At 32.0% G+C, this 24,771-nt stretch overlaps 1 protein-coding gene and 1 long non-coding RNA gene across 3 annotated transcripts; one reads left to right on the plus strand and one right to left on the minus strand.

Moving 5' to 3' along the window:
• Positions 1–3,154: 3,154 nt before the first annotated feature.
• On the plus strand, positions 3,155–5,295 carry LOC133819100 (calmodulin-like protein 8). 2 transcript variants are annotated; one of them, XM_062252266.1, is made up of 4 exons: positions 3,155–3,401; positions 3,639–3,796; positions 4,002–4,082; positions 4,928–5,295. In XM_062252266.1, exons 1-4 carry the CDS (start codon positions 3,284–3,286, stop codon positions 5,063–5,065), a joined length of 495 nt encoding a protein of 164 aa, XP_062108250.1. In that variant the 5' UTR covers positions 3,155–3,283; the 3' UTR covers positions 5,066–5,295. The 2 variants fall into 2 exon arrangements, with proteins under 2 accessions (XP_062108250.1, XP_062108251.1); XM_062252267.1 differs by having other exon boundaries at positions 3,159–3,371.
• A 14,057-nt stretch (positions 5,296–19,352) lies between these two features.
• Positions 19,353–21,238, minus strand: LOC133816592 (uncharacterized). Its single transcript, XR_009885356.1, has 2 exons — positions 20,826–21,238; positions 19,353–20,039 (listed from the first exon to the last, which is right to left on the minus strand). It is a non-coding gene; the product is annotated as an uncharacterized LOC133816592 (long non-coding RNA).
• Positions 21,239–24,771: the final 3,533 nt, after the last annotated feature.

Genomic DNA, 24,771 nt, shown 5'->3' on the forward strand with positions numbered 1-24,771 from the left:
AGAATTTCATCATTTTGACTTGAATAAATGCATTCAAGTAGAATCCAATTAAAGGGGAAAATAAATCCCCCAAGTAGAACGGCAAGACTGAATAATCAAATATATTCAAAGAGGATTTTGCTTAACAGGAACCACAGAAACTAATTCAGAGAGAGAGGGAGAGAGAGAGAGAGAGAAAGTGTCAACTTTTATGAGGCTAGATATATATCAGATGTAGAGATTTAAAACAAAAGAAAAAAAAAAGGATATTTGAGGGTGGGATGGTGTGTTGGGGTCTCAATAATTTAGCTGTTGACAGTACAAGTTTTGTCATTTAAAACATAAATTGATGGACCTGCAAACAAATATAAAGAAATATTAATTGTTCAAAATAGTCTCCATTTATATAAAGAAATATTAACTGTTCAAAATAGTCTCCATTTATATATAAAGAAATATTAATTGTTCAAAATAGTCTCCATTTAGATTTATTGTCTTAGCCTTAGATGAGTTGCACTTGTTTTTGATACATAACATTCAATGGAGTTGTAGCTTAAAAAATATACATATTTATATTTAAAATTGAATTATAAAATTCTAAATAAATTTCTGACCTTACAACAAATGCTATTAAAACGAAAATGGCATATGAAAAATGTTATAAGAAACTTTAATCAATTATGCGACACACCCAAAATCGGAAACAACAGTACTTTTCAAGCTAAGTTACTACTAGAATATATTGTATATATGTAAATATATTCCAATTGAAAAACCCATTTGTTGTTTTATTAGAATCCTCTTATTAGAAAGAAAAGAAAAGAAAAAAAGGTTTGTAAGTGTAATGCTTGGACCCATGTGGCCGTGTGTACTCACGTGTAAATATAAAAGATGTCTGTCTGTCAATTTGATCAGTATATATAATCACTTCTTTTAGTCCAAAGGCATACGTGACCGTACCATTGGTTTTTGATTAAATGATACATAGTTGGAAGGAATGGCATGCATTCTCATTCAGCTCAGCCATTCATATATATAAATATATATATATATTATTTTGCAGTAAACGAAACCGCGTAGGACAGCCAAGAGCGTTTATATCTCTTTCCTCTAAATTAATTCTAAAACATCATTTATGACTTTAAGTTTCAAAGTTTCCTCTTCTTCTTCTTCTGTCTCTCAATCTGTTTATTGGGGTTATATGATTTTCCCTCTATTTTCTCGGTAAATTTGACCGAGTCAATTACCATTATGTATTTCATATTGATCACAAAATTCATTAATTAAAATAATATACATTCATGTATTTATATAAAAGAGCACTGCTTTTGAAGAGTCCATTCTTATTAAATGACACTACTAATGTGAAAAAGACAAATATACATAGACTTGTCTGGATTTTGAAATTAAATTAAGACTAGGACTAGACATAATACATGTCATTAACTTTTCTTAATTGCATTAGTGAGTGAAGAATTACAGTTAGTGTGACGGGTTAATTATCATCAGTCCATAGTGATTGTTCTTAATTAGTACAAGAAAATTGAGAGAAACGGTCGAACTTCCAAATACTAAATTTGTCCCATGCATGCCAAAACCACTCCCAAAATTGCACTTAGCTTTCCTAGAGAAAGCTAGCCCCAAGAACTAACGATTGAAAGCCAACCAATATCTTGTGCGACTATTGCTTAGCATTATTATCATTACACAAACCCCATTATTTAAAATGTAAAAATAAAATAAATTAAATCTCATTTTCTCAAAAGTATAAAAGCTAGCTACTACGTGTTGGCTATTGTGTCTCATGCACCGAATTTATTTTTCATTAAATCTGAACCAAATTAAATACATAAGAGGCCAATCTCATTATTTTAGAAAGGTATTTCCCAAAATAAAGGTGAAAGTGAATTTTTATTGACCACACATATCACATTATTACTTTTCTAATGGAGCGCGTTGACACAAGTGCCCAAATTTCTTACAAATCTTTTGGTATTAAAATAAAGTGTGGGGAAAAAAAATGCCAATTCTCTCGTGCAAGCAAAGCAAAGCAGCGTGGTTTTTGGGGTTGAAAATCAACTTTTGGGAACAAAATACACATCTCCCCATGAGTCATGACTACCTCTCTCTTCTCACTCTTTCAACCATTTTATTGTCTGCTAAACATCAAACCCTCACAGCTGTCTAACCATTTATTCAAATATAAATATGCTTGAATTTACAGGAAACCAACAGATAAAAAAACTGATAATTTATTGTTTCATTTTTTGATAAATTCCAAATTTGTCTCTAAACTATTGTACTTCTCTTGTTTTGTATCCGATCTTATTTTACATAGCAAAAACATCCATATTAGGCTACTAATATTTTCATAAATGATTTATTATATGAAGCATATTGATATGTGCATATGATAAATGACAAAATCAACAATTTATTCTTGGAGTTAGTAGCTGTAGTTTTGGTAAATATATTTAGATAAGATGAGAATGACTTAAAATATATACTAATCACCCTAAAAAGTAGATGAAACATAATAAAATGACTATTGTCATACTATTTTCACAAATATATTTAATAATTTAAGGAGTATTTTGTAATAAATGAAAAAAAAAAAAAAACTAGGCAAGTAAGAATAATTTAGGAATCCCACCGGTTCAAAACCCCACCTCCCATTTGTATATATTTTTATTCTATATGCATGATATTATGTTGTATGCTTCTTGGAGTTGAGTTATGTTTGTTGTTCATTTTTGTGTGTCTAGTTCTCTTTCTTGTGAGAGCTATTCAGCACTATTTGGGTAGTTTTCATCTTAAAGATTACTATTAAAAAGTTGGGGTTTAACCCAGCATATTATGTAGTTAATTATACTTATATCTCCAATTGTAACATGTAAAAGAGAAACAATAATAATTTAGGAAGAAATTTTGCATTTTTGCCCCCTACGTACCTAAAATAAAGATCCATGTTGGAGCTAGAAAAGTAACCAAAAGGGGTCTTTCTTTTTTATTCTTTTCCAATAAAAGCCACGACTGTAACACCAAAGTCCAGTCATACATATAAGTTTAATTTGACTCTTCTAACATAATATTATTTTATTATTACTTTTGTTTTATTAAATGAGAAAAACGAAATGTGCTTGACGTTGCCATATTGAAATTCTACATAAACCCAGCTAAGATTGAGCAATACTCAACAATATCATAACATATACTATTACTATTACCCTTTCTCTCCCTATCCTCTCTGTCTTTCTCTCTCTATCTTTCTCTCCAAAAGGTTGAGTGTTCTGATTAAGTTTTCATGGGAAATAACATGGCAGATGTACTAAGTGAGGAACAGATTGTTGAGTTTAAAGAAGCTTTTTGTCTTTTTGACAAGGATGGAGATGGTGAGTTTTCTGCTATCTCCTCAATTATTGGTTAGTATTAATGGATGTGTTTCTTTTCTTTTTCTTTTTTTGGTTTTAATATGGCTATCAGATAGTAGTATAGTATAAAGTTGCTGGTTCTCAGATTTGGAAGAGTTTAATACCAATATATAATGAATGATGCAATGAGAAAGAAAAACTTGGGACAAATATACAGTTGTATATAAAAAAAAAAAAGGAACTTTTTCTTTACATTTATTTGTTAAATTAATGGTTGATTTTTTATAGGTTGCATTACCATTGAAGAATTAGCAACTGTTATCAGGTCACTGGATCAAAATCCAACTGAGGAAGAGCTTCAAGACATGATAAGTGAGGTTGATGTTGATGGAAATGGTACCATAGAATTTGCAGAGTTCTTGAACTTAATGGCTAACAAAATGAAGGTAAAAACACCATTCTTTCCATGTCAAATATATATATATATATATCTTCTACTTTGCCATAATGTCATTGTAAAAAGATATACTAAAACAGATTAGAATCACCATTATGTTATGTACTATATATATATATATAGAGAGAGAGAGAGAGAGAGAGCATGCAAGACAGTCAAAATTGAATTCTTTGTTTTTGGTAAATGTATCTCAGGAAACTGATGCGGAAGAGGAGCTAAGAGAGGCTTTCAAAGTGTTTGACAAGGACCAAAATGGATATATTTCTGCTAATGAGGTAACTTTTCCTTTGTTTCTATCACAAACATACCTAATTAGAAGAGAATTATAATAATAGTTTTGAACACCCTTTTTAAAGCTAGGTAAAATATGTTGACTTTGTATTTACATTTATTCTCTTTTTTCTTTGCAAGAAAAATATTTTTTTAAAAAAATAATAAAGTTCTAGAAAAAATAAATGGTTTTATCAATGATGTCATCTTATAAAGAAGTTTGGTTTTAGAAATTTAATTTAATTATTTTTTTTTAATTTTACTATTATTTTAATTTTATTTTTTTTAAAAAAAAGAGGGTTAGTGGAGCTTTGATTCTTTCCAAGGAGAGGTTTATGAATCCAAGAAAAACCCCATCTAATACTAATAGTATAGATAGAGAAAAAAAACAAGGTTGAGCAAGATGTGTTAGAGCCAGCAGGAGTGTGTTGGTGATCTATATAGCTGTGCATAAATTAATTCAAGTTTATCTACTATTGCTAAGATTTGCCAGCCAAGAGGGACTGAAAAAATAAAATATATAATAAAAATATTACATATTATATTAGAGTTAATTATAAAGATTAGGAACCATATTAAAATGGTTTTCCATATGGGTAATCGTGAAATAATTTCCAATTTTTAATAAGGGTAATAATTCACATGTTTTTACCTTAGTTTATATTAGTTTTAGTTAGAGTATCCCAATCATGATCCTCTGTACCTTTTCCTCATGCAATGTACTTTAGTCATACTTTGATTAGGGATATCTTTTCTTTGTTTCCATACTTTGTATGTACTAGATGGAATCTCTAACTATAAATATAAATAAATATTTTTATTTAAAAAAATTATCTTTTCTTTTTTGTAGTTGAGACATGTGATGATAAACCTTGGAGAGAAATTAACAGATGAAGAAGTGGAACAGATGATTAGAGAGGCTGATTTGGATGGTGATGGTCAAGTTAACTATGATGAATTTGTCAAGATGATGATGACAATTGGATAAAAAAAAATTCTTACCCAACAAAATTTCATTAAACTCCATCCTTATTCCCCTTTTAAAAAAAGATTATGTATTAATGTTCTTTGGTTTGTTGTTGTTGTTTAGTCCAATTATGATGTCAATGACCACAATGTAGAATGACTTGCAAAACTACACCTTGATTTGTTCAACTTGTTCCATATTGTATTATTTTTGCTTTTTAGTTCAATATAGTTTGTGTACCTTTTTATTTATTTATTTATTGTTTTTTAAAGTGTGTCTTTTTATTTATGGATAACAAGACTTGAAATTCCAATTATTTACCAGAATTTTATTTACTACCAATCAAATTTGTATTAATTCCACAATGGCTTATAATATTTTGAGATTTATTCTGAACTAAATGCATCTTTTTAATTAAAAAATAATTACATATTTATTCCGAACTAAAATTTACAATTTTGAATTATATTTATAAATTGTTAGACTTAGCTACTACACTACTTCTAATAGAATTAAAACTCCATTTTTTTATTATCTCACAACATAGTGTATCGAAACACATCTTATGTATCTTAAAATCATATAATATAAAATAAAAAATTATTGCAGTTTTTTTTATCTTCCAACTCATATGGGTGTACCTGATTTGAAATTTGTCCAACTTTCGGTTCTCAAACTTTGACCAAGTAGTTGGGGAACTTGGTCAGGCTTTTATTATTACTTTTTTTTTTGGCAGTGGACTTGGGCAAAAAACCAAAAATTCTATTCACACATAAAGTTTTTTGGGTAAGGAAGAAAGACATGTATATCATTTTCGCATTATGTCCTTTGAAATGGGCAAAGAAGGTGAAATTCAAAGACCATCTTTAAGCCGCGTAGAACTGTAGAATGTAGGTGTACTATTCCTTCATTAGATATTGTGGAAAAATATAAATGTAGATAATTTGGAAGTAGTCTTCCTCACTGCCCTGTTCATTATTGTTTTATTTCTCTTATAAAGTAAAGTTTCCTTTTAGACTAAGTATGTCAATATTGAAGTAAAGAAAAGATAGTGAGAAAATTTGCTCTCATGAGCTTTCTGGTCTTTCCAGGTAAACTCTACTAGTGAGTAGGTGTAAAGGTTTGGAAAAACCCGAAGAAGTACTTGCCTCGTGCTCTTGTCCTTTATAAGACAACAAACCGAGTCAAATTCAAGTACAACATTATTATCTTTAGTGAATTGAGAAATGCTAAGTAAATTCTTGGTAATGTTAGGAACATGAAGGATGTCTTTTAAGACTAAAGAATGATTTGAAATGCTAGTATTAGCTGAATTAGAACCTATGTGAAGTATAGGCATAGAGGTACCATTACCAACAATGACTTTAGCTTTGCCTTTGTAATCTGCTTTGGTGTTGAGATTGTGAGCATCAGTGGTCATGTGATGTGTAGCCCCACTGTCCAAGAACCATGATCCAGGGGAGTCATCAGCAAGAGGAGATTCAGTGATGTAAGCCTGAGGGGATTCAGATCCATGGGGAGTGGAGGAAGAATCAGAGGTAGGTTGAGTACCATTGAAGGTGATATCAAACCGATGATAGCACTTGTGAACAGTATGACCAGCATGGCCACAAAGTTGGCAAACAGACCGGTTGCCTCGTCCTCCACGGCCTCCAAAGTTGTATCTGCCACCACAGTTTGGTGTACGACTGCCACCACGTCCTGAACTTCTATAGGCACCATGAAAATTCATACTAGCAAGATTTCCTTGAACATTTTCAAAGGCAGTGCTAGTCTGCTGAGTGATTCACATTTCTTGGTTGTGAAGGCTGAATCGAAGTTCTTGGAGAGTAAGATTCTCAGCTCGATTGGTGAGATTAACAATCGTAGCTTCATATTCAGGTCCAAGACCTCCCAAGATGTAGAGACAAAGGCTGTCGTCAGAAAGTGGTTCCCCTGCTTCAGCAAGAGCATCGGCATAGTGCTTCATTTTTAAAATGTAATCATCAATGGAGGTGGATCCTTTCTTGGTTGCTTGAAGAAGACCTTTGACTTGCAGAATCCGAGCCTTAGACTTCGTTGCAAAGAGTTGAGCAAGAAGATTCCAGATCTTAGTAGATGAACGATAGTGAATGATATGGCCAAGCATTGCCTCAGAAACAGAGTTCATTAACCAGTGCATTAGAAATTGGTCGAAGCGAAGCCATTGAAGATAAGCAGGGTTGGGAACATTACCTGCAAGAAATTGAGATGGAGAGGGAATGGTGCCAAGAACATAGCCATCGAGATTATAAGCACGTACAGCTGCTAGCACAAGAGCTCGCCAGTAGGAATAATTTGTGCGATCTAACCGGAGAATGAGCGGAAGAAGATTGTTGTTAGGAAGATTAGCAGGATCGATTACTGGAGCTGGAGCAACGATCGGAGCTGGAGGTGGTGGTGGAGGCAGCGGTGGTGCATTTTCGCGAGGATTAGGAGAAGTTGACTGCACGGATTGAGAACCTTCTTCAGCCATGGCAAGAAGAACTCTGATACCATGTAAAGGTTTGGAAAAACTAGAAAAATGAAACCAAAATGTAGAGAAGAAACTTGTGAAAAATGAAGAGCTCAACCTCAGCACGGTGAGACTCTTGATATATATATTGATAGTGTAAAGAATTTGTTACAAAGAAAATGGTTACAAAAGCTGTTAAGACAGCTATGTGACAGAATTCTGTTACAAAACAGATTTACACTAAAATGATCACGTGTTGTCTAGCTCATCATATACAGTGTCTCTAATAGTAGGAGTATGGGTAACTCCTTGTGTTTTTTGGAGGTTTAATAAGTTTGCATTGTGTTCGATATTTCAGTCTCTGTGTTGTCCGATTATGCGAAGTCAATTGGTGGAAGCACCGGAACTGTCAGAGTGGCTCAATGAGGCACTGCATATTTCAATGGAAGACATGGAAATGGAGTTGGTACCATCTGATGATACCTATGTGCACGGGAATCTCCTGCACGGGAAACTCTTCTCAAAGAAAAGGATCTCCTTCAACATATTGAAGACATCCTTGAGGATGGCTTGGGCAGCGTTTGAGCATTGGTCGCTAAGTGAACTCAAAAATGGACTATACATGCTCAAGTTTAAGATTATGGAGGGTGCTCAAAAAGTGTTGGACTGAAGGCCATCGTCTGCGAGTGGTCTCTCTTGGCGCTCGAACTTTGGTTGATTGACATGGGTTACTCCAAGGTGGAGTTTCTCACAACCCCCATTTGGATTTACGTCCACCAAATTCCTATAGGATTTTGTAAAACTGCAAATCTGCATAAGGTAGCGGCTAGGGTGGGTAAAATGTATACAATACTAAAAAGGGCCCTAGCTTATGGATCTGGTACATTTTGATTCCGAGCAGTAATAGACATTGAGAAACCATTTATTCCAGGATTTCCCATTAAGAGAGAGAATATGTCTCCATTGTGGCTGCAATACAAGTATGTGAGACTACCAAAGATATGTTTTAAATGTGGCATTATGGGCCACAACATGAAAAGTTGTTTCCGACAACTTACACTCATCAAAAACTATGAGGGTCGTAGCTTTTCGGTGTATGGGGAATGGTTGAAAGCATAAAGCTGAGAAAAATGCCCATTTCACTAGGTGAGATCCAAATGGTTCTTGGAATGGGTTGCGGGTAAAGGAAACTCCAATGTGACGGAGGCTATTGAAACAATCTAGGAAGAGACTCCGCCTAATTCGACGTTAGTGAAATCACCTTCGACAAAGCGAAGGTTATTTAAGCACTCCAGCAGTTCTGCAGTCCCGTTAGAGATAGGGTCTACTGAAAGTGTGAGTACTCTTTCGGCTCCTCCCGTGGTTACTTAGACACCGGCGTAACCGGTACAATAAAAGGTTTCATGCACCATTGTTAGTCAGGAATCTTCTAACAGTGGCTCGAGTCAAACAGTCTGTAGCGCCTTGGATAACCAAGACTGTTACAATAGTGTGTTTAAAATAGTACGAGACTTGCTATTCAAGTCGTTTGAACATAAATGTGATCCTAAAGTCAATTAACGGGTTAGGGCTAAAAGATTTTTATCATAAACAGTTAATTTTTCATTAAAACAAATGTTTGATACATGAGATCCCAAAAACAAGGTATAAGTGGTAAATACAACTCCCAAAAGCTAATACAACAAATGCCAGTCTAATGGAAAAATACAATTTGGAGCTCTGTTCCTGTAATTTTCCCTCGGTCGTGGCGGTCGAGCAGCTAACGATGTACACTCCGCCCCCAGAGCTCTCCAACTCATGGTTGGTCTAGTTTCCCTATGCCTTTACCTGCACCACTTGTTATGAAAATATAAGTTTGCCTCAATGGAAATAGTAAGAAATTACAACTCTATGCAATATATTACAAATAATAATTATTGATTAAAAGGAGTTACAACTCTATAACTGAAAATTACAAATAAACAAAGAAAATAAAGAGGATGATGAAGAAGAAGAGAATAGTAAAATACAACTCTAAGCAAAAGGTTACAAATAAAGTAAAGTGTTTGAAACAAAAGAAAAGAAAAGATTACAACTCTTGAACAAAAAATACAAGTAAAAAGAACAAGAGAATAAGAAGAAAACAATACAATAGAATGGAGAATAGAAATACAAGAAAACTCTCACTTACACAACCTAAGTGATGAGGGTTGGGGATCACCAACTTGAACAAGGTTTAAAACCTTTGTCCAAAAGCTTATTTCCCCCTAACTCAAGCACTAAGGGATCTTTCTCAGATATTGGAAAAGCTTTATGGAATTATCAAGCCTCAAGGTGTTTCTAGCCAAGTGCTCTAATTGATAGAAATGTTATGTCTTACAAGTAAGCTATAGACTTCTATTTATAGAGTTTAGAGACACCCTTTGAATTTTAAATTCCACCAACCCCCATGGCTGTTACCAATGTTTAATTGGATTAATATGGAATTAAAAATGAGATTTGAGAGTTATTTGGGTTTTTTGAGCCGTTCAACAAAGATTGAAAAAACTGAAAAAATGGTCAGTTTTTGGCCTGTGGCCGCGGCCACTAGCCTCTGTCCCACAGGCCGCGGCCACCGACTATTTTCTGCAATAAAAAATGTGTTGTTTTTCCAAACGGTTCCAAACCCTCCCAAATGATTTTGTAACTCCCAAAACACATTATTAGGGTTAAAATCATATCTCTAACAGGCATATAACATATGGCTTTATGAAATTCATTTCAATATTGTGTAACAACAAATTTACACAATAAAGGGTAATATTTGGAAGTTACAAATTTGTAACATCAAATATGTTACATTATTTGGATATATCTCATATATCTAAATATTGTAACTCTTTATTATATATTACAATATGTGACACTCTTTGTCACATTTATTTAATCTAAATCATTATATTATAATATAATATAATATTACATTATATTATAAAATAATATAACATTCCCCCACTAAACTAAATAGTTATTTATTGTAACACTTATTTAATCAATCATTATATTTTGAAATATAACATATCCCCCACTTGATTAAATAAGAACTCTCTTTTATAGGAGTCATTGCATTAGTGCATAAAGTAAAGTGTTTTTCAACTTGAACTTTACTATAGTGTAATTATCATAAAATTTGTCGAAAATTTGGTTGCACTTGGCATTGAACCATCTTTTCATGATAACAAATCGGTGATAACACACACACATTTGCGATGTTCACTTGAGACCTTTATGTCTTGTTTTGCACTGTTAATGGCCATGTGCACTTTCCATTCATGGACGTTCTTGAGAATACTCCCAATTCTCATGAGATGCAGCACCACCCCTAGGTCCATATAGGTAGAATTCTTACAGTATTTTGTTACCAAAAAATACTTGTCTTTACAAGATTGAATTCTATTAAAAAACATTTCGGTTTTAACCCTCCACTTGGTAATACACAAGTACTCAATATCTCAGATGGGACTTGTTTTGAGTACAACTAATATTCACTTGATTGACTTGTTATTACTTATTGAACCTAACACTAGTTGAATAACTAGTGTTAAGATAGGTTACCATCAATCGTAAATCTCTTTAGGGAGTCTAAGTCCCATCCCTCGAGATGATGCAGCCACTAAATCCCTCGTTAATGGCTTAGTGAAAGGATCCGCCAGATTTTCACTTGTTCTCACATAGGATATTGAGATGACTCCTCTTTGAATCAATTCTCTTACATATCCATGTCTTAGACTAATATGTCTAGACTTCTCATTATACACTCCGCTGTATGCTCTATCGAATGTCGCTTGGCTATCACAATGTATCGATATAGTAGATACATTATCTTTGATTAGGGGAATCTCTATCAACAGATCCCTTAACCATTCGGCCTCTTTGTCGGTAGCAGCTAGAGCTATGAACTCTACTTCCATAGTGGAATGAGATATACAGGTTTGTTTCTTGGAACCCCAAGAAATTGCACCTCCACCAAGTGTAAATACCCAACCAGTTATGGACAAGTTGTCCCCAAGATTGGATATCCAACTTGCATCTGTATATCCTTCTAATATCGAAGGAAATTTGGAGTAGTGAAGGCTTAGTCCTTTGGTTTTCTTGAGATAACCTAGGACTCTTCCAATTGCCTTCCAGTGATCCATACTTGGATTACTTGTAAACCTACTAAGTTTACTTACCGTAAATGCTATATCAGGTCTAGTACACTCGGCAGCGTACATTAGACTCCCTATAGCACTAGCGTACTCCAGTTGAGCCACCGTTATTCCTTCATTCTTCTCTAGTTTTACACTATGATTGAATGGAGTATTGGCATCTTTAACCTTGAGATGGTTAAATTTGTTCAATACTTTCTCAACATAGTGGGCTTGCCCTAATGCAAAACCTCCACTATGTTTCTTTACTTTGATACCGAGTATGGTATCAACTTCTCCAAGATCTTTCATCTTGAAGGTTGATGATATAAACCTCTTCGTTTCTTCTATCCCTTTCTGCTATTACTTAGAATAAGCATGTCATCCACGTATAAGTAAACAATGATCACATATCCCTTACAAGTTTTGGAATACAAACACTTGTCTCCATTGTTATGTCTAAACCCATTAGACATGATGGCTTGATCAAATTTCTCATGCCATTGCTTAGGAGCTTGTTTCAATCCATATAAGGATTTTACAAGTCTACAAACTTTATGTTCATATTTTGGTAGGACAAACCCTTCGGGTTGTTCCATATAGACCTCCTCATTGAAGTCACCATTAAGGAATGCCATTTTGACATCCATTTGATGAACATACAAGTTGTGTATAGAATCTAAAGCGAACAAAATTCTTATAGAAGTTGTTCTTGTAACAGGCGCATAGGTATCGAAATAATCGATACCCTCTTTTTGCCTAAACCCTTTAGCTACTAATCTAGCTTTAAAGGTTTGGATAGTGTCGTCAGTGTGGTATTTTCTCCTAAATACCCACTTACACCTAATTGGCTTAGACTCTGGTGGGAGGTCTACCAATTCCCAAGTGTTATTGGAAAGAATGGAATGCATCTCATCATTGATGGCTTATTTCCAAAATGCACTATCTCTCGATTGCACAGCTTCTCTATAAGTCTTAGGATCATCCTCAACGAAAAGTACAATAGGTATTGATCCCAAAAGATGGTGTTTTAATATTTAAACTCGCAAGTACACGAATCGTTTCGGAATATAATGTTCATGTAAGTACGAGGTCGAACCCATGGGAGTTGACTAACATCAAAAGAAACTATTTCAAACAAAGCAATAAGATTCTAACCTAGTTCCAAATATTTGATGAGATTTTGCTTTAGAAAAATAAAAGACAAGTAATAAAAAGATTTAAGATTAAATAGAAAAATGGTTTTCAAATGAGATATGTAAAATAAGATTATTAAGATATTAGAATCCACAAAATGCAAGTTCAATAGTATTTATAAGTATATTGATTCCCAAGTTTAGATATAGTTGAAATAAATCACACTATACTTTTTTTCAAAATACATTTTCTATTCAAGCACAAGTTACTTTAAAAAGTGTAGGATTTTTCTTCACTTATATAAGATATAATTTCTAAGCATTAGTTGTGTTACAATCTAATGAAACTACAAAAAATCAAAGAGATTATGTTTAGGCAAAATATGATACTTACTCTAAGAATTAGATGTGAACAATTTAATGAAAAACATTTAATAAAAGAATATCATATTTTTGCATAATGAATAACTAAGTGTAATATGCTTTAACAATCAATAATAGATGAAAAATGCATATCTTTATAGAAAAATCCATAAACAATGTTACACAAATGGGAAATCAACATACAATAAAAATACTATCTAGTTACATTTTGCTTCATCATCATCTTAATAATCTTGAAAAAGATTAGAAGCTCATAACTAGATTGAAATAAAAATTACAAAATAACATACTTGACATGTTCTTCAAAAGATGAAAATGGTAGAGAGAAAATAGTGAAAAGAAGAGAGAAAAATATGGAGTGTAGAAGAGGTTGAAAAGATGAAGAAGAGCCCCCAAATGGTCTTACAAGACTCTATTTATAGGCAAAATATGGAGATTAAATTAATCAAATTAAAATAAATAAATTGATTAATTTAATTGTGTTGGGAAGTGGTAGGATAAATAGAGTAAGTGTAAGAGTATTGGAAAAATGAAATGTTTGGTTGGGTAAAAGATTAGTGAAAAGCTAGGGTAAAAAAAAATGAATTATGAATGTTTATTTAGGTAAGAAAAATAGGGAAGAGTGAATTGATATTTGAGTGATAAGAAAAAAAAAACATTGGGAAGGAAAAATATGATTTTTGGCATTTTTGGTGGCTGTGTTGGCAGCTTTGTGTGGTGGTCTTCGGCTAAGGAAAACTGGGCCGAATTGGGCTGTTGCTAGCAGATTTGTGGCAGTGACTGGGCAAGGCAAGTGGCGGGCCTGATTGGGCCTAGCTGGTGTGGGCTGGGTGAAGGACTTGGCTGGTGCGACTGGAAGGGAGCATCATGATGTTATATGCTGAAGAGGAGAGCTTGACAGGTGGCGGCAAGAGATGAATGGCTGCTGAGGAAAGAGCTGCTTGGACGTGTGGTGAAGTCAGGAGGAAATTGGATTGGCAGCTTGCTGGGAATGAAGCTGGGCCGAATGGGTTTCTGGGCATGGGCCTGGCGTAGGCCCAAGGCTGGAAACTTGGGTTTGATTGCAAAAATACCACTTTTATTTCTTCTTTTCCTCACTTTTTAAAACCCAAAAATACCATAAATTTCCTACAAAATAAATATAAAATAAATCATAATAAAATATTTTCACTATAAAATAAATCAAGTTAACTTTTTTTGAAAATATTAATTATAACTGAATTTATATTTAACATTTAAGCTCAATAATACCACATTTTTTTACCTCAAATTAAACAAGAATAATTCAAATAATTAACTACAACATTTTACAACAAAATAACTATAAAAACACACAAAAATCTATCAAATTAAAATAAACCTAATAAATTCAAAATTACTTAAAAAAATTAATAAATTACTTAAAAACTCAAGAATTAAGCAACAATTAGCACATAAAAAGTAGTAAAATAACTCTATTTTGTAGAGTTATCAATAAGAATTTTCCTAATGACTTCATCTCTATTTCCTTCTACCATGTAGAATGAAATTCGTTGAGAATTTATCTCATCCACTACTAGACTTTTATGATTTTTAAGCCTTTGACTTCTTTTAGGTTCAAAGGGTTGCTTTACATCCTTTTGAGAATCAACTTTGGATGTAGAAGCTTGAGAATTGTTCTCATATAACAAATTCTCCTTTAGAGATGTTGAGGCTTGAGAATTGTTGTCACATAACACATTCTCAAAAAATTCAACTTCTCTATATTCAATCATAATATTAGACTATAAGTCTAATAGCCTATAAGCTTTACTATTGTTGGCATAACCAACAAAAGCACACTTCATGGCTCTTGAACCTGATTTTGTTCTATTAGGTTCGTTTTTCTTGCAATATGTAAGACACCCCCACACTTTGAAGTACCCTATGTTGGGTTTTCTTCCTTTCCATAACTCATGATTAGTGGTGAAAAATGCATATTTATTGATTTTAATGGCCAAAATAAATTAAGTTTAATTAATATTTTCATTGAATTAATATAATTTATTTTATAAATGAAAATGTCTGATTATGATTTAATTTATTGTTATTTTGTAGGAATTAAAGATGCATTTTGTCATAAAGAAAAGAAAGAAGAAAGAAATAAATAAAGTTGAAGAAAAGAAGAAAAGTTGGCATTTTTGCAAAATTGAAGCCTACAATTCGACCCAAATAGCCCAAGCCCAGCAAAATATGTCTCTTTTTCTCCTTGCCCAGTCGCCACCTGGCGACCCCCTGCTGCGCCACCTGTCCGAGTCCCAGCCGAGCCACATCTGCCACACTGTCAACTAGCCACGCACGCATATGCCTCTTCAAACCTCCTTTTCTCCTTCAGCGAAGGCCCATCTCCAACAACTTCTCTTCACTTCAGCAGCCTCTCAAGGCCAGGCCCATCAACTTTCCCCTACCTCCTTCAGCCCATTAGCCCAGCTTCCTAACTAGCCTCACTTCACTACATCAATGCAATGCGGGCCCAACGAAAGCCTCAGCCCACGCAGGCCCAGCTCTCCTCAGCAGCCACACGCAGGCCCAGCTCTCTTCAACAGCTTCACTCCAAGGTCCGATTCCCCCAAGCAATCCAGCAGTCCAAAACCTTTCCCTTCAGCCAGCCGCCTACGTGGCGCCTTCCCACTAGCTGGGATTGGGTCAATGGACCAACTGCACCAGCCACCTTCTAGCCCAACTTTTGATGCACTTTGGGCCATGAACCTTCTATTTTGAGCTTTAAAGCTCATATTTTTTTGGTGTTTTTGAAAAAGGGCATTTTGACCATACACCAAAATAACTAGGTTAATATTTATAATAAGATTTGATTTTTCAAAATCATATTTTATTATTAATATTTCAGATTTATTTTGTAAACCCCAAATTGTTGTTTAATTTCTTTTTAGTCATTTTCTCCATCTATAAATAGGGACACTTTCTTCACATTTTCAATGTAATTTTTAGGTAGCAAAACTCTACCAAATTTTAGTCTCATTTCTCATATTTTCTCGCTAAAATTTCATGAGAATGTCTGGCATAATATGCTAACCTTCTTAGGAAGGTTAGGATGATCCTATATGCACTATGACTTTGTTTGGTATTTTTGATTCACCATGTGCTTAAAGTTTATATATTTTAGTGATTTATTTTCTTTCATCTCTACTTCTTCATCTTATTATCTATATTTATGTTTACTAATAGTATATAGATTTTGTCATGCACTTTCTACGTATTATCAAATTAGTGAAAATAATATAGATAATATCTTTATCATTTTCTCCATCTCACTCATATATATGTACTTTTGTTAAATCTATATAGAATTAGTCATGCTCTTTCTATGTATTTTATAAATAGTAAAAGTAATATTTGTGTTAGGTTTTATGTCCAATCTTTTATTGCATTATTGCCAATGGTATAATGTCATTTTTAGATTTCTCATAAGATTTATCTCATCCTTTCATGGTAAAGAATATTAATCACTTGAATGCATTTTTGTGAAATATATTTGTGCTTTAATGTTAAATCTTCCAAATGAATAGTTGAGATGTGCACTATCAATTTGTATAATTTTTGTGAATCAAATATCCAAATAAATAAGTATGCATATTGGTGACTCTTGATCCTTCCTATTTGTTACCTATTATTACATCATACTTTATTCTATTTTCATTTCTAATATTTAAATTTCAAAAACAACAAAAATATCACTTGTTCTATTTTCCTCACATTATTTATCTCTAACATTTATTTATTAATTAACTTGTTTCTTTACCTCCTTGTGGAATCGACCGCCCATCTATACTATGACTACCGCTAAGTGGAAATCACGTTTGGGCATTAAACAAATTTTGGCGCCGTTGCCGGGGAGGTAATTGTGAAAAAAAAGTTTTTCAATAAATTTTGCAAAAGAGGTAAGTAATTCAATCATTTTATTTTTGTGTATATTTCCCTAGGATGTTTTTTTTTTTTAGATTTTTCATATTTACTCAAAAAAAAAGTAAAAAAAAATCACTATAATTATTTTTATTGTTCATTTTTAGTTAATTTTTCATTTTTTTTCATTGTTGTGCTAAAAGAAAAAAATTGCTATCATTTCTTTTCTAGGATTTGTTATTGTTCCTTTTGTTATTTTTTTATTTTTTTTCTCTCTTTTTTATTTATTATTGTTGTAAAAAAATTTTAAAAAAAAAGAAAAAAAAAAAAGCTTGTTGTGTGTATTTAGTATTTCTTGTTAATTTTTTTTTCTTTCATTTTATTTCTTTTTTTTATTTTTAGTAAAAAAATAAATAATTTGGGTCTTTATTTATTTATTTTAATTATTTGTCTTTAGGATTTATTACATTTTTCTTTATCTTACCTTGGGTTTTTTTTTTTTTTTTTGTGTTTGTGTTTGTAGGATTGCTTTAGATTTTACTTGTGTTTTTTTTTTGTGTTGTAGGATTATTTTTTTTTTTAATTTTCTATTGTTAGATTTGTATCTTTTTTTTATTATTATTTATTTTCTATTTCTTGTTATTAGTTTTTTTTTAAAATTTTTTAGGTTTTAAATCTTTAAAAAAAATCATAAAACACAAAAAAAAAAAATCATAAAAACAAAATTTAAAAAAAAAATGAATAGTGAAGAGAAGAAACGTTTCGAGCTGTATTTTCCGATGTATTATCCTTCAGTTAGAAACAACCATAATTCTAGTGCTACTGAGGGTACTAGCCGTTTTTGGAGTGCATGCAAACTTAGTGTAAGAGATTACCGAGAACTTGAGGCCTTAGCAACTAAGTTTGAAAGAGAAAGTTACGAGGTTCCCGAGATAGATTATGATAAACGTTATTGTGACTTTGAAATAGTTGACCATAGGAATCATAATTCTAGTTGGACCAACCTCGTAGATTTTAGTTGGAAGCCTGAGTACAACTACCATGCACCGCATCACAATGTCTCATTTAAAGTTGGGGGTAGTAGACATATTCATGCGTTGAAATATATTTTGATTACCATTTTGAAATTTTGAGTTAAATTTTTGCAAAATTCATGACAACAAAATCTTGGTGAGATAGTTTTTGCTATTTTTACTATTATGAAGTAATTTTTTTTTAGAGTAATTTCATGCACAACCAAACACTGAAAAAAAAAATCACACATTCAATTGAGAAAAATCCTAAAGTTTAAATCTTTTAATTTTTGTGAGATGTGAGAATGAGAAAACAACTTTAAAAACTTTTATTGATCATTTGAGTTGGTAAAATTAATTTTTGGGATTTAAAACATGACATTTACTAGAGGGATAATTTTTGTTTTAAAGAGCCCTTGTTGTATTTTAATTTTCCTTTTAATTTCTTGTATTTTTTTTTATTCTTATGTTGTCTCTTGTAAAAAAATATATAAAAAAAAAAGAAAAAAAATTAGAAAAAAAAAAGAAAAAGAAGAATTATATTAAAAAAAATGAATGAAAAAAAAGAAGAAAAAAAAAACGAGAACAAGAGCAACATTTTTCACATTTATCTTTTGTAGTTTTGTTGAAAAAAAATTGTCAAATAAAAAAAAATATCGACATTACTACATTTGTTTTTCAATTTATGTCATCAAAAACAAGAACAAAAGAAAAAAAGTTTGTGTATTTTATTTTTTGTTTTGTTCTTTATTTTGGCTCTTAATATTATTTTGAAAAATTCCAAAGGTTCTTATGTCATTTAGATTCCAATTAATTGATTAGTCTATCTTTTGATCAATATTCGTTAGCATTGTTTGTCCTAAAATGATAACATCTATTTTTGAGTGTTAATTGATTAATTTCCAACTCCAAGAGTGTCAACCATCTCTCATAAAAATACTTTCAACACCTTTGTGAGGATTTGGAGTTGAGACTTTATTCTTTGGTAATTTTTCAATATTGTTTGTGTTAATTTTGGAAAGAACGATATGGTTTGATGCACACATATAAAACTCTTGAATTACAACTTTGATAGTTTTAAAAAGCATTTTCTAAATTCTCACTAAACATTTTGTTAAATAATTTTGCATAATTTAGCTCACTAATTCATCTTGGTAATAATTTTTATTCACTTGAATTGTTAGGGACTAGCAATAAGTTAGTTGGGAGTTGTGATTAGTGGTGAAAAATGCATATTTATTGATTTTAATGGCCAAAATAAATTAAGTTTAATTAATATTTTCATTGAAATAATATAATTTATTTTATAAATGAAAATGTTTGATTATGATTTAATTTATTGTTATTTTGTAGGAATTAAAGATGTATTTTGTCATAAAGAAAAGAAAGAAGAAAGAAATAAATAAAGTTGAAGAAAAGAAGAAAAGTTGGCATTTTTGCAAAATTGAAGCATATAGTTCGGCCCAAATAGCCCAAGCCCAGCAAAATATGTCTCTTTTTCTCCTTGCCCAGCCGCCACCTGGCGACCCCCTGTTGCGCCACCTGTCTGAGTCCCAGCTAAGCCACATCTGCCACACTGTCAACTAGCCATGCACGCATATGCCTCTTCAAACCTCCTTTTCTCCTTCAGCGAAGGCCCATCTCCAACAACTTCTCTTCACTTCAGCAGCCTCTCAAGGCCAGGCCCATCAGCTTTCCCCTACCTCCTTCAGCCCATTAGCCCAGCTTCCCAACTAGCCTCACTTCACTACATCAATGCAATGTGGGCCCAACGAAAGCCTCAGCCCTCACAGGCCCAGCTCTCCTCAGTAGCCACATGCAGGCCCAACTCTCTTCAGCAGCTTCACTCCAAGGTCCGATTCCCCCAAGCAATCCAGCAGTCCAAAACCTTTCCCTTCAGCCAGCCGCCTACGTGGCGCCTTCCCATTGGCTGGGATTAGGTCAATGGACCAGCTGCACCAGCAACTGTTGTGAAAATTGTATACGCAAGTGCACGCAATCGTCAAACAAGTAATAAAGTGATAAGTAAGATCGTCTCTACAGGGATTGCAAGTCAAATTTAATGTAAAACCAATTATTTAATAATTTGGAATTTTAAGAAAATAAATAGATTGGATGTTGTGAACTAAAATAAAATGATTAAACTGGAATCAAGATTAAAATATTTCTACAAACGCTGGAAAATTAACTGGAAGAAAAAGTATCTATCGAATGATAGACTTGAATAGCTAAATCCTCCCTATGTTTTATCTGCCCAGTTGTTACAACATTACTTCAGCAAAACACACAGAGTTAACTAAAATTCCTTACAAGCCCATGAGATTTTTCCAAAACTCATTAAATAAGTTCTATCATCTAACCCAATATATTCCTATATTAAATCAGATTCAAGAACATAATTTAAGCATCAATTTTCAAAGTTATGCAAGGTAGTAAAATACTCTCATTCTACTTACTAAGAACAACCTAGAAAATGGGTGATCTCTTGCATCATTCAAGTACCAACTACTAGATTTAACCTTTCTAGTATTAAATCTAGCTTAATAACCTGCCATTAATTTCCAAACAACAACAGTAAATAAACATGAAGCTCACTTGAATGAACAATGGCAATTTAGCTTAAGTAATGCATTCAAACTTGAAATACATGAAAAAGGGGGTCTTTAACCATTCAAGTCTCAAAAGTTTAGCTCATCATAAATTGTGCAAAAATTACAAAATTGAAAAAGAGAGATAGATAGAAATAAAAACCCGATTTAGAGTTGTCACAAGACTCTAAGTTTTTCTTCCAAATTCCTCTTCTTCTTCCTTTGAAAATTTGCCAATCTCAAAATTAAAATTCAAAACTAAAACCCTAAATAACACTCAAATAAACTCTCTTTTTTTCTTGTTCTTCTTCTTTTTCTTCATTGTTCTCTTTTTCTCTGGTTGCTTTTTGTCGGCCTCCCCTCTGTAGCAGCCGCCCCCTTCTTTTCCCTTGATGATATATATATATATATATATATATATCATATGCATATGATACCCTTGGTTGCAATGTCCAAGGCTAATCACGTGGCCCATTTGCTTTCCTTCATCACATATATACACATATATGATGTAAGATCTCATTTTGTCAATTCCCTTTTCCAAAGCCCAATACGTGATGACCCATCTTTTCTTCTTTTTTTTTTTTTTTCTTTCTTCTTTCTTTTGATTTAAAGATATCTCAAATAAAGTCCATTAGACATGAGCCCAATCCAATTGGAAATGTGTCCAATTAAAATAACCACTAATCAATTTGGGCTTTTGGTGAGTACATAGACTTTGAATGAAGCATCAATTGTTCTTTAATCTCCTTTAATTTCAATATTTCCATTTAAGCTCCTAAAAATACACAAAATTGAGATTAATAATTATAGATAGGAAACTAAATAATGTCAAAATTAATATTTATTAAAAACTAAATAAAACTAATTAAAAGTCACTAAATTTAACTAAAAATACTTGAGAACAAAACTATTTTAATGCACAAAAAGAGTTAAATAACTCTATTTTTATAGAGTTATCACACCCCAAACTTAAAACTTTGCTTGTCCTCAAGCAAAAAGAAAAATAAACAAAATAAAACAAGAGCAAGGGGCAATATGACACTAAAGTTGGTGATCTCCAAATTTCCCTTAGAGATTGATTAGTGAACATAGCTTAGAGAAAAATATAAAGATTGTCCGATGATTGTGAAAAGTTCAAGAACAAGTTTCGTTCCAATTTTGATTACTCCAAGTGTGTGTGTGAAATGTCTTTTCTCAAATTATTGCATGCAATTTAGATCAATTTATGCAAATATGAATTAAGCACAAAATCTCTAAAATGACAAAGTCTCATATGTTTGTTCTTCATCTCTCTCTCCACTAATGTAGACAAACACAAAACCAAAGATCAATAGGACTTTTTCAAGCTTGTAATATTAGGCTTGGGTGAAGGCATGATAAAAGATATAAATTTGGGCTCAAATCACCTTAAGCACATTAACCTTTTTAGGACCAAATAAAGAGCTCACAATCACTTCCCTACTTGGATACCTCACAAAAATTATAGTCACTTCTCTTGCCACAAACATTTTATTGAATATATATATATATATATTTTTAAAGATGCTACACCCCAAACTTATATTTTTGCTATGAAATACTTGAGTGTAGCACTTCTTTTCTTTCTTTATTTTAATTTTTTTTCTTCTTTTTTTTTTAAATACAAAATATATATACACAAAGAGAAGTGACTCAATGAGAAACATATACCTCACCCCCAAAATTAAAATCAACATTATCCCCAATGTTGAAAACAAGAAAAGAAGCTAATGCAACCTCTCACCAAAATCTCTCTTTCTTCTCTTTTTTTTTTTCATCATCATTTTTTTTTTTTATACAAACAAATAAAAAAAAAATCTCCAAAATTTCTTTTCACCCTCCCCTAAATGACACCACTCAAAATATGCCTAAAAAAATTAAAGTGCTTAAGGTAAAGGTGAAAAAGTTGAAAAATTATTTTAAAGCTAGACTAATATGTGGCTAACAAGAAAAAGATCAATTAAGCTCAAAAGGGTGACTAGGGATAGAAATTATATCATGGTTGGCTTAAAAGCCTCAAACGGTCCAAAGATGGCCTAAATCATGTCCTTGGTTTAGTCTCGTCTAGGATTTCGCCTCAAGAGAGAATCAAACAAATTCTAAGACTTATGAGATCACAAAATCACATATTCACATAAACTTTCACCAAATCACACACAATTTAGAGATCAAGGCATTTGTGCTCAAAATTTGACATATCTCAATCAAAATGAAACTAACACAAGAACTAGTCACAAGCTCAAACAATATTTATATTTTTCAACAAGCTATGCACACTATCAATCATGTATTAGAATGTGGAAAATCACCAAACCAAAGCACATATGCCTCAAGCCCAACTTTTGATGCACTTTGGGCCATGAACCTTCTATTTTGAGCTTTAAAACTCATATTTTTTTGGTGTTTTTGAAAAATGGCATTTTGACCATACACCAAAATAACTAGGTTAATATTTATAATAAGATTTGATTTTTCAAAATTATATTTTATTATTATTATTTCAAATTTATTTTGTAAACCCCAAATTGTTGTTTAATTTCTTTTTAGTCATTTTCTCCATCTATAAATAGGGACACTTTCTTCACATTTTCAATGTAATTTTTAGGTAGTAAAACTCTACCAAATTTTAGTCTCATTTCTAATATTTTCTCTCTAGAATTTCATGAGAATGTCTAGCATAAAAGGCTAACCTTCTTAGGAAGGTTAGGATGATCCTATATGCACTATGACTTTGTTTGGTATTTTTGATTCACCATGCGCTTAAAGTTTATATATTTTAGTGATTTATTTTCTTTCATCTCTACTTCTTCATTTTATTATCTATATTTATGTTTACTAATAGTATATAGATTTTGTCATGCACTTTCTACGTATTATCAAATTAGTGAAAATAATATAGATAATATATTTATCATTTTCTCCATCTCACTCATATATATGTACTTTTGTTAAATCTATATAGAATTAGTCATGCTCTTTCTATGTATTTTATAAATAGTAAAAGTAATATTTGTGTTAGGTTTTATGTCCAATCTTTTATTGCATTATTGCCAATGGTATAATGTCATTTTTAGATTTCTCATAAGATTTATCTCATCCTTTCATGGTAAAGAATATTAATCACTTGAATGCATTTTTGTGAAATATATTTGTGCCTTAATGTTAAATCTTCTAAATGAATAGTTGGGATGTGAACTATCAATCTGTGTAATTTTTGTGAATCAAATATCCAAATAAATAAGTATGCATATTGGTGACTCTTGATCCTTCCTATTTGTTACCTATTATTACATCACACTTTATTCTATTTTCATTTCTAATCTTTAAATTTAAAAAACAACAAAAATATCACTTGTTCTATTTTCCTCACATTATTTATCTCTAACATTTATTTATTGATTAACTTGTTTCTTTACCTCCTTGTGGAATCGACCGCCCATCTATACTATGACTACCGGTAAGTGGAAGTCACGTTTAGGCGTTAAACAACTCATATGGAGATATCTCATTTTTCTTCATCGGTATTCGATTAAGAATGTGACAAGCGATTAAAAGCGCTTCACCCCATAAGTTGAAGTTCAACTTAGAAAACACCAACATAGAATTTATCATCTCTAGATAAGTCCTATTTTTCCTTTCGGCAACACCATTGTGTTGTGGTGTATAAGGTGCAGTGCACTCATGAATTATACCATTTTCTTCACAAAATGTATTGAATTCATTAGAGAAGTACTCTCCTCCTCTATCACTTCTTAGCACATTGATATTTTTATTTAGTTGATTTTCAACTTCTAATTTATACAATTTAAAAGCATCAAAAGTTTCATCTTTATGCTTTAAAAGGAACACATAGGTATATCTACTAAAATCATCTATAAAAGTAAAAAAATACATGTTACCACCTCTAGTTAAAACACCATTTAATTCACAAAGATCACTATGGATTAAATCTAGTAAATTAGATGATCTTTCAACACTAGGAAATAGTTTCTTAATCATTTTCGCCTTAACACATGTTTCACATTTACCATAATTTTTAATGTTGCATGCAATCATACCACTTTTTACTACTCTTTTCATGGTTGAAA

The sequence above is a fragment of the Humulus lupulus genome, chromosome 2 (assembly GCF_963169125.1).
Source record: "Humulus lupulus chromosome 2, drHumLupu1.1, whole genome shotgun sequence".
Taxonomy (NCBI): Eukaryota; Viridiplantae; Streptophyta; class Magnoliopsida; order Rosales; family Cannabaceae; genus Humulus; species Humulus lupulus.